This window comes from Psammomys obesus, unplaced genomic scaffold, assembly GCF_907164565.1.
Source record: "Psammomys obesus unplaced genomic scaffold, mPsaObe1.curated_primary_1811, whole genome shotgun sequence".
NCBI classification, from domain to species: Eukaryota; Metazoa; Chordata; class Mammalia; order Rodentia; family Muridae; genus Psammomys; species Psammomys obesus.
Window position 1 is genome coordinate 12003659 of NW_026585626.1, and position 16462 is coordinate 12020120.

General features: G+C 40.4%; 1 protein-coding gene across 1 annotated transcript in view; it reads right to left on the reverse strand.

Moving 5' to 3' along the window:
• Efhb (EF-hand domain family member B) overlaps positions 1–16462 on the reverse strand; it is a 93685-nt gene that overhangs the window by 72272 nt on the left and 4951 nt on the right. The window contains 4 exon segments of the mRNA XM_055614778.1: positions 2758–2868; positions 7302–7482; positions 9899–10042; positions 10855–10917. Of these exon segments, the coding sequence (XP_055470753.1) occupies positions 2758–2868; positions 7302–7482; positions 9899–10042; positions 10855–10917 (499 nt within the window).

The following is a 16462-nucleotide window of genomic DNA, read 5'->3' on the forward strand; positions in this document are numbered from 1 at the left end:
GTGCCAGATTGATTTCCAAAGTGGTTGTGCAAGTTTACAGTCCCACCAGTAATGGAGGAGGGTTCACCTTTCTCCACATCCTCTCTAGCATGTGTTGTCACTTGAGTTTTTGATCTTAGACATTCTGATGGATGTAAGGTGAAATCTCTGGGTTGTTTTAATTTGCATTTCCCTGATGACTAAGAATGTTGAGCATTTCTTTAAGTGTTTCTCTGCCATTCAATGTTCCTCTATTGAGAATTCTCTGTTTAGCTTTGTACCCCATTTTTTAATTGGATTTCTTGATTTGTTGCTTTTTAACTTCTTAAGTTCTTTATATATTCTGGATATTAGCCCTCTCTCAGATATAGGGTTGGTGAAGATCCTTTCCCAATCTGTACGCTGTCATTTTGTTCTGATGATAGTGTCCCTTGCTTTACAGAAGCTTACTAAAATCTGTATACCTAAGGAAGCTAAACAAGGAGGACCCTGGTAAGATGCTCAATCTTCATTCAGAAAGGCGAATGAGAAGGACATCAGAAGAGGGAGAAAACAGGGAACAGACAGAAGCCTATCACAGAAAGCCTCTGAAAGACTCTACCCAGCAGGGTATCAAAACATATGCTGAGACTCATAGCCAAACATTTTGCAGAGTGCAGGGAATCATATGAAAGAATAAATAGAAATAAAGAAATAGAAAGACCTGGAGGGAACAGGAGCTCCACAAGGAGAGCAACAGAACCAAAAAATCTGGGCTCAGGGTTTTTTTTTTTTCCTCATACTGATACTACAAACAAGGACCATGCACAGAGATAACTTAGAACCGCTGCACAGATGTAGTCCATGGCAGCTTAGTTTCCAAGAGGGTTTCCCCAAAATAGGACCAGGGACCATTTCTGACATGAACTCATGGGCTGACTTTGATCACCTCCACCTGAGGGGAGGCAGTCTTACCAAGTCCACAGATGAAGACAAAGAAGCCAGTCCTGATGACACCTGATAGACTAGGGTCAGATGGAAGTGGAGAAGGACCTACCCTATTTTTGGCCTGGGAGAGGGGCATAGGAGAAGAAGAGGGAGGGAGGATGGGAGGGGGAGGGGTTACAGCTGGAATAAAAGTGAATAAACTGTAATCAATAAAAAAAAATTTTAAAATTAAAAAAAAACAGTTACATTCTAAATTTGAATGTGGGAGGACAGCAAACAAGAAGGAAAAAAAAAAGAAAGCAGGTTGGAGAAGCAGAGGGAGAGCGATAAGGAGAGGAATCAAGGGCGTAAGAAGGATACTGTGTTTAAGTGAGCAAGGACAGCAGTAGTTGGAGACAGAGGTTGAGACCAAGAATCCTTGGGAATACAGTAAGGAGTGTAGGAACCAGCAGAGATTAGCTGAGAAAGAAAAGAATGGCAAACTCCAGCAGGGCTTTATCAAGACCCAAATAAAAGTCTAAGCACTTTGTTATTCTCTCAAGACTAGCATTAACATATTTTTAATTCAGTTATATTTTACCCCACTATAAAATGTATAATGTTGGTCGTGAAAATTATTCTAGTACTTGTGATGCCATTAGACAAGATCATAGTTGCTCTAGGAACCAAGCTAAGCATTTTTGCATACTTCTCCGCTCACACCAGGTCTCCATGCCACTGAAGAACTCTGCTCAAGGTCTAAGAAAGTAAATGAGTGACCTAGAATTAAAACCTGATCTATCCTACACACTGGCCAAGACAGGTGTCACAGGCCTCCAGTCCCAGCTAGATGAAGGGCTGAAAAGGAAGGATTAGTTAAGTCTAGGAGCTTAAGAACATCCTGGGCAACAAAATTCTTTCTCACATGTGGTAGGGGTGTGGAACTGACATTCTCTTAAGTATAGTAATCACTAAAATTAAAACCCACTAAATAAAATAAGGCCATTTAACATTTCATATTTCTTAGCTGGCATTTCATGTTATTTATAATCATTGTGCATGTATATGATGGCCTGGGGAGTGTACCACAGTGTACATGTAGAGGTCAGAAAGCAACTTCTCATATTCTGTTCTTTCAACAATTTTACGTCGACGGTTTGCACGGTGAACTCCTTTACCCAATGGACTATCTCACTACAACTGATTCTTCACTCTAATAATACGTGAATGTCTGCCTTTCTTTTATTGCTGTCCTTGCTGTTTTGAGGTGAGGTCTCACTCTAGCCAAGAACGATCTGGAATTCACTCTGTAGGCCAGAGTGGCCTCAAGCTTTTAGCAGACCTCCTACCTCAGTGTCCTGAATGTCGAATAGTCACCATATGTGACTATTTCTTTTTCTTATTTGTTTGTTTGTTTGTTTTTGAGGCAGTGCGTCACTACATACCCCAGGCTAGCCTGGACCTCAAAGAAACTTGCTTGCTTCTGCCTCCATATTGCCAGGATTACAGGCCTATGCCACTATGCCTGGCACATGCTTGCTTGAGAGCATTCTTCTCTTTTAATATACAGCTTCACTAAGTACACCATGCTGCCCTCCAGCCTGCAATCCACTTTCAGCCATGTGAGTGCTGGAATTATAATCATCTACCACAATGTCTTGCTAGTTCCATATTGTATAAATTTGATACGTTAGTCTCCATGTTCCCACCTACCAAGATTTATGATGCTACAAATAATAATAAACTTCCACTTATTAATCAGCTACATCATCCATGAGGTGTCTAACTTCATGAAAATTATGCTCTGTACTTTTCTTGAAAATTCTGATGGTCCCATATCCACAGCCTCACTTTGCACTGGGCAAGACTTACCTGCAAAATAATCATGGTGAGAGAGAACATACATATCATGTCCTTCCTGTCCTTCTTTAAGCACATCTCTGAAGGATTTTGGTGGATTCACAGTGTCACCAGCAGACAAGTCTGAAGAAAGAATAAGCAAGATAAATATTAACGACGCCTTTCTGTTTAATATGCATATAAATTACAGGAAATGACAAATATGGTCTGATGGTTTTATAAGCCAGAAGATGACATATCCAATATAAATGAATATTTATCAACAAAAACAAGATAAGCCGAACATAGTGAAAGAAGGGTCAGGTCTTGAAGGCCAGCCTGGGCTACATGTGACCTTGTCTAAAAAAAAGAGGGGCAAGAAAGAAGAGGAAAGGAGGACAATATTGCAGAGGAGAGAGAGAGATGAAAGAGGAGTAATGTGCATCATTTTGCTGTAAAAAAACTGAGAATTCTGCCAGAGCCACTCAGGTTAACCTCAGCCATGCTCCAATTCCAGTTAAATTCTCCATCCTGAAACTCTAGAGAATTTTCATTTACATTTTCTCCCAACTTCTTAGGACAATGAAAGCAAATCTCAATTACAAATTAGAAACACTGATGTCCAGTGGGATGTGACATGTGCAAATTTTGGCAGTAACTGGAGGCATGAACATCTAGTCTGTTTTGATCTGGATCTCCATTCCCAACACAGCCAGAGACAACAGGGAACTCATGGAGGAAAGAAGAACTTCTTCCCATAGATTTTCAGTTTGCATACAGTGATTTACCTTGTTCCACTTACTATTCTTTAAATGCTGACAGGCTGAATGTGGGGCCTTATACACAATCTTCTTTCCCTCTATCACTATGCTGTGTCTCTAGCCCTTTGTTTTTCCAGACAGAACACTTAACTAGTTTGTTCAAGGCCTAAGGTTCAATCCATACTAAAGAAAGACTTCCTATTAAACAAACAAACAAAAAAACAAACAAACAAACAAACGAACAAAAAAAACTACTTGAAGATTTTTAGATGTTTTCTTTTTAATGTACAAAGACATATTATAATATGTCTCTCTCATTGAGTAAATATGTTTAATAATAATTCAAGCCCCCCAGTATGGCTTACATCTGTAATCCCAGTGCTTGGGAAGTAGAGGCAGAAGGATCAATGTGAGTTTGAGGCTGGACCACAGAATAAGATACCTCATCTTTAAAACACAGTAGATGATAGATAGAAGATGATAGATAGATAGATAGATAGATAGATAGATAGATAGATAGATAGATAGATAGATAGATGGATGGAAGGATGGATAGACAGACAGACAGATAATAGATAGTTCCAGGTATATCAACTTAGCTGAACTTAATCAAGACTATATCCTTCAAGCGTTCTGACAACAATGTTACCAGCCCATAAGGGGCTTATACTTCAGGATCAGACTGACTACAGTGAGAAGCAGGGGAGTAGCAGGCATGGTGGTCCACAACTTTAATCCCAGCACTCCAGAGGCTGAGGCAGGTGGATCTCTAAGAGTTCAAAGTCAGCCTGTTCTATAAAATGTGTTCCAGGGTTCCAGGTTAAGCAACGATACACAGTCAAAGACGCCCTGTCTCAAAAAATATAAATAAGCACAAAGCAAGGCAAGCATACAGAAAACCCCAGTAAGGCTCTCTTAGATGGTTCCAAGGGAGGTAATAATCGCCTGTTCGCTTTCAGGAATCTGATGAAGCAAACAGAAACAGTGTTTCTTTTTATATGTGAATCATCATACCCACTGATACACATTCTGAAGCACTGGTTTGCAGGGGTTGTTTGTCTGAGAAAGGCTCTCATTTAGCCCAGGCTAGTTTCTACCTTGCTATGTTGCTGAAGGTTGCCTTGAATTCCTGGTCCTCCTGCATCAACTTCCTAAGATTACAAGTGTGCATCATTATACCCAGCTGAGTATTAGAGAGAACTTTCCCTATTAAAAAATAAGGCAAACAAAGCTGGGCGTGGTGGCACACACCTATAATCCCAGCACTATGGGAGGCAGAAGCAGGCAATGTCTGTGAGTCTGAGGCCAGCCTGGCGTACAAAGCAAGTCCAGGACAGCCAAGGCTACACAGAGAAACCCTGTCTTGAAAAAAAAAGAGGCAAATTAAATTAGATAGTAGTTATTACATAATTACTATAGTACCATGTCTCTAACATCATTATTATTGGGGTGTGTGTGTGTGTGTGTGTGTGTGTGTGTGTGTGTGTGTATGCATTACAGGCAGGCACTTTGCATGGCTCCCAGGCTCTATCCCAGGTCTCTAGAAGTGCAAAGCAAGTGCCTTACCTTCTGAGCCATCTCACTGGCCCATATGATGTTTAAAAGTTCATATTAACAGAAGTTTTGCTCTTGTTGTTGGAGAAGGGGTAAATAACTTATGATCTTCCTGCCTACACTTCCTGAGTGCTAGAATTACAGGCATGCACCACCACAACTGTTTTGTCTGGTGCTGCCGATCAACCAGGGCTTCTACATGCTAGACAAACACTCTATCAAATGAGTCCATAAACAGGACATTTTATTCCTATTTTTCCTAGTTTGCTTTTTATTGTTCTGATGAAGGCCATAACCAAAAGCAATTTGGGAAGGAAAGGGTTTATTTATTTTATACATCCCAGGTCACAGTCTGTTACTGAAAGATGTCAGGATAAGAGCTCAAGAAGGGCAGGAACCTAGAGGCAGGAAATAAAGCAGAAATAATCTTTAAAAAAGAAGAAGAAGAAATGTTGATTTTTGGCTGCTCTCCATGACTCATTTAGCTTGTTTTTTTAATATTTTAATTATATTTATTTATATGTCTATGTGTGGGAATGTGCACATGAGTGCAGGTGTGCAGGTGTTCTACAAGGCCAGAGGTGTCAGATGTCCTCGAGCTGGTGGAGTTAAAGGTGTGACCACTCTTGTGAGTCCTGGGAACACAACTCAGGTCTTCTGGAAGACTAGAACACATTCCAAATCACTGAGCTACCTCTCCAATCAATTATGAATCAAGAAAATACCTCACAAACTAGCTTTCAGGCCAATATGATGCAGGTGTTTTCTCAAGTGTGACCCTAGCTTGTGTCAAGATGACAAAAATTAACCTAAAAAAAAGATACTTTATCTTTTTTAAAGTACATTTTTAAACAGAACAAACATATATTTACTAAAGCAAAATGAGAAGAACTTCCACAGTTCAAATTTTAACAGATTTTACCTCTATAGCTGAGACAGTAAGTTAGCATGGCAGACTGTTGCATTCCAATAATAATTTCTTTACAGAGTAAATATTACTATCTGTAAGAAAATAATCTTATGATCTTTTTAGTTTCATGAGACCTAGCAACATGATAAGTCTTTTTTAAAAAGCATATTTAAAAAAAAAAGAAAGAAAGAAAAAGTAGAGCTGGCAAGTGGCACAGATAAAAAGCATTCTGCTCAACTTGACCTGAGTTTGATTCCCATAGCCTCATAAGGTAAAAGGAGAGAAATGAATCCACAAAAATGTCCTCTGACCTCCTTGAGAACTATGACATACGTGCCCCCTCCCACCAAGTAATAAATAAAAAGTTATATAAAAATTGAAAAGGTCTGTGACCAATTCCATTATAAACTGTATATGTTGAGAAATGAGGTGTGCTGTCCTATGTCTGTAAACTGGCACTTGGGAAGTTGAACTTAGAGGTTTGTCATAAATTTGAAGCTAACTTGGCCTTCTGTCTTTCAAACACGGATGAGTTTGAAGCCAATTTGGGTTCATGAACAAGATCTTATCTCAGAAATGGGGTGGGTGAAGTCTACAAAGATACATTCTCCCCAGTGTTAGATTACTATGCAGGCATGCAAGGGCCTGAGCTTAATCAAACAAAGAAAAACATACATCAACGCAGATATTCAGGGAAGACATAGCTCTCACAGTTTATCCTGATGCCAGGTTCTCTGAGACTCTTCAGTCACTATATTATGTCTGCTATACTTAACTGAATCTCCACTGCATAAACTGAATTTTTACTGCTGTGGCTGCCACACAGAAACCCTATAAGAATTGGGTTCAAAAAGTAACCTAAAAAGAATGACATGAAGGAAGAGAGGGAAGGAGGAAGAGAGAGTTCTTGCTATGATATATATATATATATATATGTATATATATATGTGTATATATATATGTATATATATATATATATATTTTATTTTATTTTTTTTTTTTTACTTCTACATGGAGGACTACAAGTATTACTCTCTCGGTGTCAATCCTACTATGTTAAGATACAGACTTTGAAAAAATTGGGGGTTAAAATAAAAGCAGAAAACTGTGAGCTAAAAATGGGGAAAAAAAGGGGGGACTGTAGTTAGGGCAGAGAGGATGTGAAAGCCACCTTAATCAGGACAGGGAGGAGAGAATGGCTCAAGCAGAAAAAACAACATGTGTGAAGAGGATGAGCATCTTTCATTCTTAACAATTTTCCACACCATTAACAAAATATATACCAATGACATATTTAATCCAATTTCATACAACATATTTTCTCACCTCCCCCTGCCCCTTGTTTTTACTACCTCTGATAACTAGTGTCCCAAATGTTGTGTTGATTACATCCAGTCCTTTAGGCAAGCCTGGTGTTTGATCATGAGATTTCCCCAACGGTGATCGTTGATTGCTAAAATATATAGATTCTTTTTTTTCTTTAATTTTCTGTTGAAAAGAGGTAAGGGGCTCCGGGTTTACCAATTTGCTCGCCTAAAGAAATTATAAAATGCATATGTATCAAAACAAGTATATGTAAAAAAACTAAAATCCTAATAAGAAGAAAATATGATTAAAGTAATATTTCTCCATCTTCATTGGCTTTGCTCACTTTCTGATGAACCATCAAAATGAAAAGTTTAACAAAGCAGATCCAGAACTTCAGCTAGCTCCTGGGGGAACTGAAGCACCAGGGCACCAAGCTCTGGCTGACTTGGACTATGACAGAAAGTATAAGGCTGGATGGGGATATAGTTCAGTACTGAAGTGAGGCTGTAAATTCAAGCCCTAGAGCCAGAGGGAGTGGGGTACAAAGCTTAAAAAAAAAAAAAAAAGGAAAATGCCTAGAGGTCAGGGTGTGGTGGCACAAACCTTTAATCCCAGCCCTAGGGGATGGGGAGGAGGGGGGTGGTACAGAGGATGATTTCAGCCTGGTCTACAGGTTGAGTTCCAGGACAGCCAATGCTACACAGAGAAACCCTGTCTTGAAAAACAAAAAAACAAAACAAACAACAACAACAAAAAAAAAAAAGCTACAGATGTAGCTCAGCAACAGAGCAATTCCTAACAAGCAGGTACACCATGGGTTCTATCCCCAGTATGAAAGAAAGAAAGAGAGAGAGAGAGAAGAGAAGAGAAGAGAAGAGAAGAGAAGAGAAGAGAAGAGAAAAGAAAAGAAAGTTTCAGCAGTGCTAAAAGGTTATGGAAAGTGTTATTGACTCAAATATTCAAGAACAGTAGGTTACAGGGGCTGTCACTGATATGAACTCAGTGTCAGGCTCTTTAATCACCTCCGGCTGTAGGGTACAGCCTTACCAGGCCACAGAGGAAAATGATGCAGCCAGTCCTGATGAGATCTAATATGCTAGGGTCAGATGGAAGGGGAGGAAGACTTCACCTGTCAATGGACTAGGGGAGGGGCATAGAAGAAGAAGGAGGAGGAGGAGAGTTGGTGGGACTGGAAAGAGATGAGGGAGGGGGCTGCAGAGGGGATACAGTGAATTGTAAGAAATAAATAAAATAAAATTTTAAAATAAAAGCACACATGATAAGCACAGGACACAAACCATTTCCACAAACTTTCTCAAACACATGCGTCCCAAATAGGGCTTGATGACACAATACTATTAATCCAGCCCTTAACAGCAGAGACAGAGAATTGAGGTCCACCTGGACTACAGAGTAAAAATATGAAGAACAAAAGATAAAAATGACAGAAAACAGTGGGCATGGTGGCATATGCTGTTAGTCCCAGCACACAGGAGGCACACGCAGGCAGATCTAAATTCCAGGCCAGCCTGGTCTACAGCGAAAATTCCAAGGCCAGCTGGGGCCACATAGAGAAATCCTGCCTCAAAAAACAAACAAAAAAAATGAGAGATAGATAGGAAGAGAAAAACAGGAGAGAGAGATGCTGAGCATGATACATTGCCTCAAAAATAAACAAATACAGGGCCTGGGAGATGGATCAGCAAGTGGAAGGCACTTGTCACAAAAGCCTGCCAATTTAACTTTTACCCCAGAGCTTTTACCCCAGGTAAAATAAGGAGAGAATCAAGTCCACAAAGTTGTCCTCTGGGTCCCTACATGCATGGCCACACATATATCACAAACATATAGAGACATACACATATAATAATTATTAATTAATGAATTTTTTTTTAAGACCAGGAAGGTGGCTCAGCAGGTAAAGGAGCTTGTTTCCAAGGCTGGTGATCTGAGTTTATTCCCAGAAATCACTTGATAGAAAAAAAGAAAAAAAGAACTGCCTTCCCCCAAGTTCTCATCTGTCCGCCACACAGGTACTATAGCACACGTGCACACAGGCACACAGACACACACACACACACACACACACACACACTGTGAGAAAAGCTTTTAAACAAAAAAAACAATAACAAAAAAAAAGATTAATCACTAATCAGTCAGAGGGTTGTGATGGGACTAAATAGTAGTATTTACCCAGGACACATAATACCCTGGGTTCTAGCTTTCGCCCCACCAAAACTTTTAAACAAAAAAAAAAAAAAAAAAAAGCAGATAACAGATCTAGAAGGAAAGATAGGAAGGTAGACGAGCAAGCAGTTGGGCGACAATTCTATCCTGGCAGTCAGTATCAAATATTTTCTGATCCACGTCCACTCATCTATATTTACTGTCTCTAGTGAGGTGCCAAGCCTGTTCTCTTCATGGCTAACAAGGCATGACAACATTTCTCTTTACTGGGAAAATGGGATGCCCCTACCTCATACCATCTGAGGAACAGTAAAATCTAAAACAGTGTTTGTAGAGGATAGAGGAAGAAAGAAAATACACATGGGAATTATAAATTTCACTTAACACTCTCATTTGTTCAACTTTCTAACTTGGTAAATTAATAATTAGTAGCGAAAGAAAAACAAAGGTTTACCGATGCTGAACTTTTAGACTGCAGTCCATGTGTCAAATAAGGTGCAATGTGGGGATCATTCGCTCTGCCATAAAATACTCTTTCTGCTCCAGGAGGTGGATATCTGAAGTTGTAAAACTTCTTTACCTCAGGGGGAGTAATAAGCTGGCAAAAGTGAGACAAGAACCATAAAGCACAAATTAAGATACTGACTCAACTTCCCCAAGCAGCAGGGGCTTCCTGAGTGAAGAAGGAACTGCATCTACAAGTGAGGACACGTCCCCTAAAACTTGTTCACTGGCAGACATAAAATACTTTAAATATTATACTTTGAGGAGCTGAAGAGATTATTCAGTGGTTAAGAGCTCTTACTGCTTTTCCAGAGGTTCCAGGTTCAGTTCCAGCACCCACAGGTGGCTCCCAACCTCCAGTTCCAGGGGATTCCGACCTCTTCGCACACCAGGCATGCACCTTGTGCACACCCATGAATACAGACAAAGCACTCAGGCAGATAAAATAAAACATAATTTTAAAACATTTTAGGACTATAATTAGGGGCTGGAAACGGCTGAGTGATTAGGAGCACTTGCTGCATTAGCAGAGGACCCGAGCTCTGTTCGCAGCACCTACACCAGAGGGCTGGCATCTACCTACCTATCACTACAGCTTCAAGTGAGTCAATGTCTTTTCTGGCCTCCATGAGCACTCTCACACATGTGGTATATATTCATACAGACTCTTTTCCCAGAAAGTATACAGGTAATAAACCATCCCATTATTCCCACAAAAACACATTGAATCCTAGAGTTCTTGGTAAACTAAAAAATGGAAATTTTCATTTTCATTTTCTTGGACAAAATCAATAGGTGTCACCAAAATATAGTAAAAGTTCAACATTGACCATGTTAAATCTTCAGATTTTCAGTCTCCTACTGCTCATATTCAAGGTACAAACAGAAAAATTGAGAAGAGCTCACCCTGGGAAGCTTTTCAGTCAAACAGTCTGCTACTCTGTATCCAACGGGCTTAACTTTTCCCGCCTTAGAGGGAAAACAAAAAAAACAAAAAAACATTGATCATTTCAAGGTGAAGATACAATTTTTAAAGAACAGGATTTATTTCAAAATTGGCCGGTACCTCAAATGCTACTACAATAAAATAAATGAACAATTAAATAAATAGCAAACAAACAAATAGCAGAAATGCATCCAGTAATTCTGTGACATTTTGAAGAGCTTACCTGTTGGAAACATGGAGTTTCTTTTTCTGGTTTGTTTAGGTCTGGAACTGGATCTACAGTCGAGGATGACCTGGAACTTCCACCTCTCTAGGGCTGGAGTTACAGATGTGTGCCATGTCAACACGCTTTTTGTCTATGTTTTTTGACAGAAAGTTTCACTCAAATTTATGGTGATCCTCCTACCTCAGCCACCTGGGTGCTGGGATTATAAGTATTACCATGCATTGCCACAAATAATTCTAACATTTTTCACTGGTTAATGATTTCATGTCCAAATGTATGAAGCATATCTGTGTGCTTCCAGGTTAGGCTGGTCCCTAACTCACACTTCCACTGCCTCAGCCTCTAGACTTGAACAAATTCTCACATAAGTGCAGCAAACACATTTTTGATACGTGTGGGCATGTTACTTGTGACCCTAGAAAGAATGATCCAGTTATTACTTGGCTTTGACCACTTGCTCTGTAACTTGGGTCGTATCTGCCCTTCCTTTGCTCATAGCAAAGCTTGTAAGAATGTACTCCAAGAAACATAACACATATCATTTGTATAATGTGAACATTACTCTTTTAAAAGTGGAAAGAATTGGGAACTAAGCATGGTGGATCATTTCTGTAATCCCAGAACTCAATAGTCTGAGGTAAGGGGATTCCCAAGAGTTCAAGGCCAGCAAGAATTAAAATAGCAAAATCCTGTCCAAAACAAATAAAATGAACAGGGGCTAGAGATGTAATTCAGTTGGTAGGGAGTTGGTCTAACATGCATGAAGTCCTAGGTTTGACTACAAGCACTGCATAAATCAGGCATGATGGTGTACATCTGTAATCTCTATACTTGGGAGGTAAAGGCAAGAGAATTAGATATTTAAGGTCATCTACAGCTACATAGATAGTCGGAGACTCGCCTAGGATTCGAGACCCAGTCTTTAAATTTTTAAAGTATCTTCTAAAAATAAAAATAAATCACCTAAAATATCCAATGGAATTTTGAGCTGAGGGAAACAAGAACCAATAGACACACATGATTCTCTTTCCTTATTCTTTGCTCTGCTTTAAAGCAAGATTTCGACTTGCTCTTATAAAGTTCCCCAAACCCAGCAAAAGCAACAGAACAGCCCATTGAGATGATCCTGCATAAACATACTTCTGCTTTTCATTCTGTTGTTGTGAAAAAACACTAACCAAAACCAACATTTTGCTTACACATCTAGGTAACAATCTATCAATCAGACAAGCTGGGGCAGAAACTCAAGCAGACTTACCTGCTCCTGTACACATCCCAAGCTCTGACCAAGGAGCTCACAGTTAAGAGAGTACAGTAGAAGGCATGGAGGAACTTTGCTTGATGGTCCACTAAGCTCATGCTTAAGCTTTCTTATGCAGCCCAAGACCACCTGCCCATGGAATGGTCCAGCCCACAGTGGGCTGGGCCCTCCTCCATCAATTAACAATCAAGACAATCCCTGTACAGATGTGTTGTAAGCACTACAGGTCAATGTAATCTGGGCAACATCTCAAAAAAGACTCCCTTCTAAGGTGATTCTAGGACAATGGTTCTCAGCCAATGGGTCACAAACACTTTGGAGTGGTCAAATGACCCTTTCATGGGGGCTGCATATCAGATAATCTTCATATCAATATTTATATTATGATGCATAATGGCAAAACTACAGTTGTGAAGTAGCAACAAAAATAAGTTTATGGTTGGAGGTTGCTACAACATGAGGAACTATCTTAAAGGATCGCAGCAATAGGAAGGATGAGATCCACTGCTTCTGGCTGTGTCAAGTTGACAGGTAAAGTACATACAATCTCTACCAAAATGGGCTGTATTTTGCATTATTCCCCCTAATAGTTCCTGCTGGATCTTCACAGTCTATCATTCCTTGTGGAGAGCTGCTTGTTTGTCAGGATGCTTTATTATTGAGCTCTCAGTGAAAAATGTTTTCACCCTGGCCTTCGCTTGGAGACAGGGATAGAGAGGATGTTTTGCCAAGTTCACTTCCTTTTGTTGGTGTGTGGATCACACAGACAGGTGGTCAAGGTAAACAAGTTTGACTTCTCAATGAACTTCATTGTATTAAAGTGCTTTGCTCTGACTATAAAAAGGGACTGTGGAATAAACCGACTGCCTAGTTTTCTACTAAAATCCCTCTTGAACAGATCCCATGTGTAGTGTCTTGTTTTTTTTTTTTTTGTTTTGTTTTGTCTTTTGTTTTCTTTCAATCCTCAGTCCCCACTCAAGAACTGTTCGACTCTGGTTCCAGCAATTCCTTGAAAACTCTCTTTCTCTCTCCTCTTCCCCCTCTCTCTAACTGCCCCCTCCATCCTCTCCTTCTTTTCCCACCCTCCTTCTCCCACCTCTGTACTCCCCTCTGTATTGCTGGTGTGAATTTACCATCCTCTCACCTCAGGTCTGAGTAGCTGGGATTCACAGTTATGAGCCACTGTGGCCAGCTTCGAAACCTCATTTGTTAAAAGTAGTAAGTCCCTGAGTCCAGCAATCAATTCGAGGCTCAGTTATTTTCTGTGAACGCCTGTACCTATAAATGATGTGCCACTTTTCTGGTTAATCTTTCTTCTGATAGTTTAAGTCTTATTTCTGAACTTTGCAAACCAAAAATAGCAGTGAAAAAGCTTGCCTATACAATAATTCAGTGAAAACAATCTTACAGGGGTTCAATCCCATACCAAACAAAATAGCTTTGTCTTTATAGTGAAATATTTGTTTATTAAATAAATGAAGAGACCATTTTTTTTAATGTTGAAATAACTGTGTAGAAGGGCATTTGGTGGCAGAATCACAGAAAAGTATAAACTTCATCTTTCTGTTAGCCATGTTTATACACTGTTAGCTAGTCACTGTCTGATTTGTTTTCTTTTGTTTTTTGACATAATTTCTTATTCTAATAATATCCAGGAAAGCCTGAATTTGTGGCAATCCTCCTACCTCAGCCTCCTGAAAACTGGGATTACAGGCCTGAGCCACCCCACCCAACTAGTCACTGTCTCCTTAACATTCTTTTTGCTGTCCTTTAAAAGAAGCTAAGGCAGAAAGCACACCAATTTGCAGTCAGCATGGGCTACAAAGAGAAGAATGGAGAGAGGGAGGAGGAAAAGAGAAAGGGGGAGGGAGGGAGAGAGGGAGGGAAAGACGGAGGGGGAGGGAGGAAAGGAGGAGGGAGAGAGGAAGGCTGGAAAGAGGGAGGGGAGGGAGGGAAGGAAGGGAAGGGAGGGAGGGAAGGAGGGGAGGGAGGGAGGGAGGGGAAGAGGGAGGGAGGGAGAGACAGAGAGTGGTAGGGGACAGAAAACATGTTATGCTTGCATGATGGCTCACAACTATAATCTTGTCAACTGGGAAGGCTGAAGCAGAAGCATCAATGTGAGATCAATGTGAGCAAGCTTGAAATGCTACTATTAAGTTCCAGGCTAGGCTGCACTTCAGAGTAATATGAGACTCTGCTTCAAAAAATATATATTAAAGAAAGAAAGAGAGAGAAAAAAAAGGAAAGAAAGAAAGAAAGAAAGAAAGAAAGAAAGGAAGGAAGGAAGGAAGGAGGGAGGGAGGGAAGGGTGGAAGGTGGCAGAAGCAAACATTTTAGAACTACTCACTTTGGAAGTTGTCTTTGTTAGGGTTTTTATTGCTTCAATAAAATACCATGACCAAAAAGCAAGTTGGAGAGGAAAGGGTTTATTTTAGCTTACATTCCATATCACTGATTATCAACCAAGGCAGCAGTACATGAACTCAAACAAGGCAGGAACCTGGAGGCAGGAGCTAATACAGAGGCCATGGAGGGGTGGTGCTTACTGGCCTGCTACCTGGCTATCTCAGCCTACTTTCTTATAGACTCCAAGACCACCAACCCAGGGATGGCACCAGCCACAATGGGCTGGACCCTCTCTCATTAATCACTAAAATAATGCTGGATTTTCTGGAGGAATTTTCTTAATTGAGGCTCCCTCCTTTCAGATAATTCTAGCTTGTGTCAAGTCAACCAGCCAACCAGAAATCAAAGGTTAGAATACACATGTGTTTGAGGCCAGATCAGAAGCCATAAGCAAAGAGAACCAACCCAGAAAAAAGAACAGCACACCCAAGAGAAGCCGTGGCTGGGGGAATCTAGAGACAGACCAGAAAGCAGAATAGCTCAAGAAAAAAGTACAAACTAAACCCCAAGGGGAACAAAAGTCCCCTGCATCTAGACAAACTCTGAAGGATGCCTATAAGCTCTTAGCAGAGTTTTATCTTCAAATATCAGCATGGGAACTCTACCCACAATGCTTTAGGACTACTGAAACAAAGGAGATTCAAGGCTGAAGCAGGATTGGGATTTAAGATCATCCTGGACTATATGAGAGCCTGTCTGAAAAATAAACAACAAAAATCATTTCTTCACTGTGCAGTGGTGGTGCACACCTTTGACCCAGCACTCCAGACGAAGAGGCAAAGGAATCTTTGAGTTCAAGGCCAGCATGATCCAGGATAGCTAGGGCTACACAGAAAAACCCTCAAAAATTAAAAAAAAAAAAAAATCATCTCTTTACTGCACAACCCTAGCTCTGTCTAGCTCTGAAGTCTGAGAATACTAGCTCAAGAAAATGAAGAGTTCAAGGCCAGCTTGAAATACATAGACAGATCCTGTCTCACAACAAGGAAGGAAGGAAGGAAGGAAGGAAGGAAGGAAGGAAGGAAGGAAGGAAGGAAGGAAGGAAGTCTTCTCTTCTTGGAGTATGCAAGTGCGAGGGCAGCATGGACTACATAGCACAACACCCTGTCTCAAAAACAAAATAAAGCAGGAACATTTTTGGTTACCTGTGGCTTATTGCTCCCATATTGGGGGGAGGGGGAGGAGAGCAGCAGTACTATGGCTAGAATGCGGAACTTCTTGCATGCTAAGCAGGCAGTCTTCCGCTGAGGCCACCACCTTCCATTTGTTTCTGGTTTGATTGGTTTTTGTGTTGATTTTTGAGCAGGGTCTCACCTGGTAGCCCAAGTTAGCATAAATCCATGACAACCTCACCCAGCTCTGGTATCTTTCCATCCTACAGCTTTTTGCCAATTCTGTTTGTAAAATATTTCTCTGAGGTTTGTGGTGCATTTCTATGAAGGAAGAAACCTTTCTTATCTTTCTTCTGACCTCTGAAACATTTGCTTAGCTGTCTGTTTCTGTAACTGGCAGGGGACATAATATGCTTTCCATCTCATGTTGCCCTGTGCACAATGATGACTGCAAAGTGTTTGCTGGAAGAACAGACAATATCGTGAGTGAATAATGAACATAAAAAGAAAGGCCTTTCCCCACTCACCATGTGAACATCAGGAATCCTGAGAATGTCAATGCG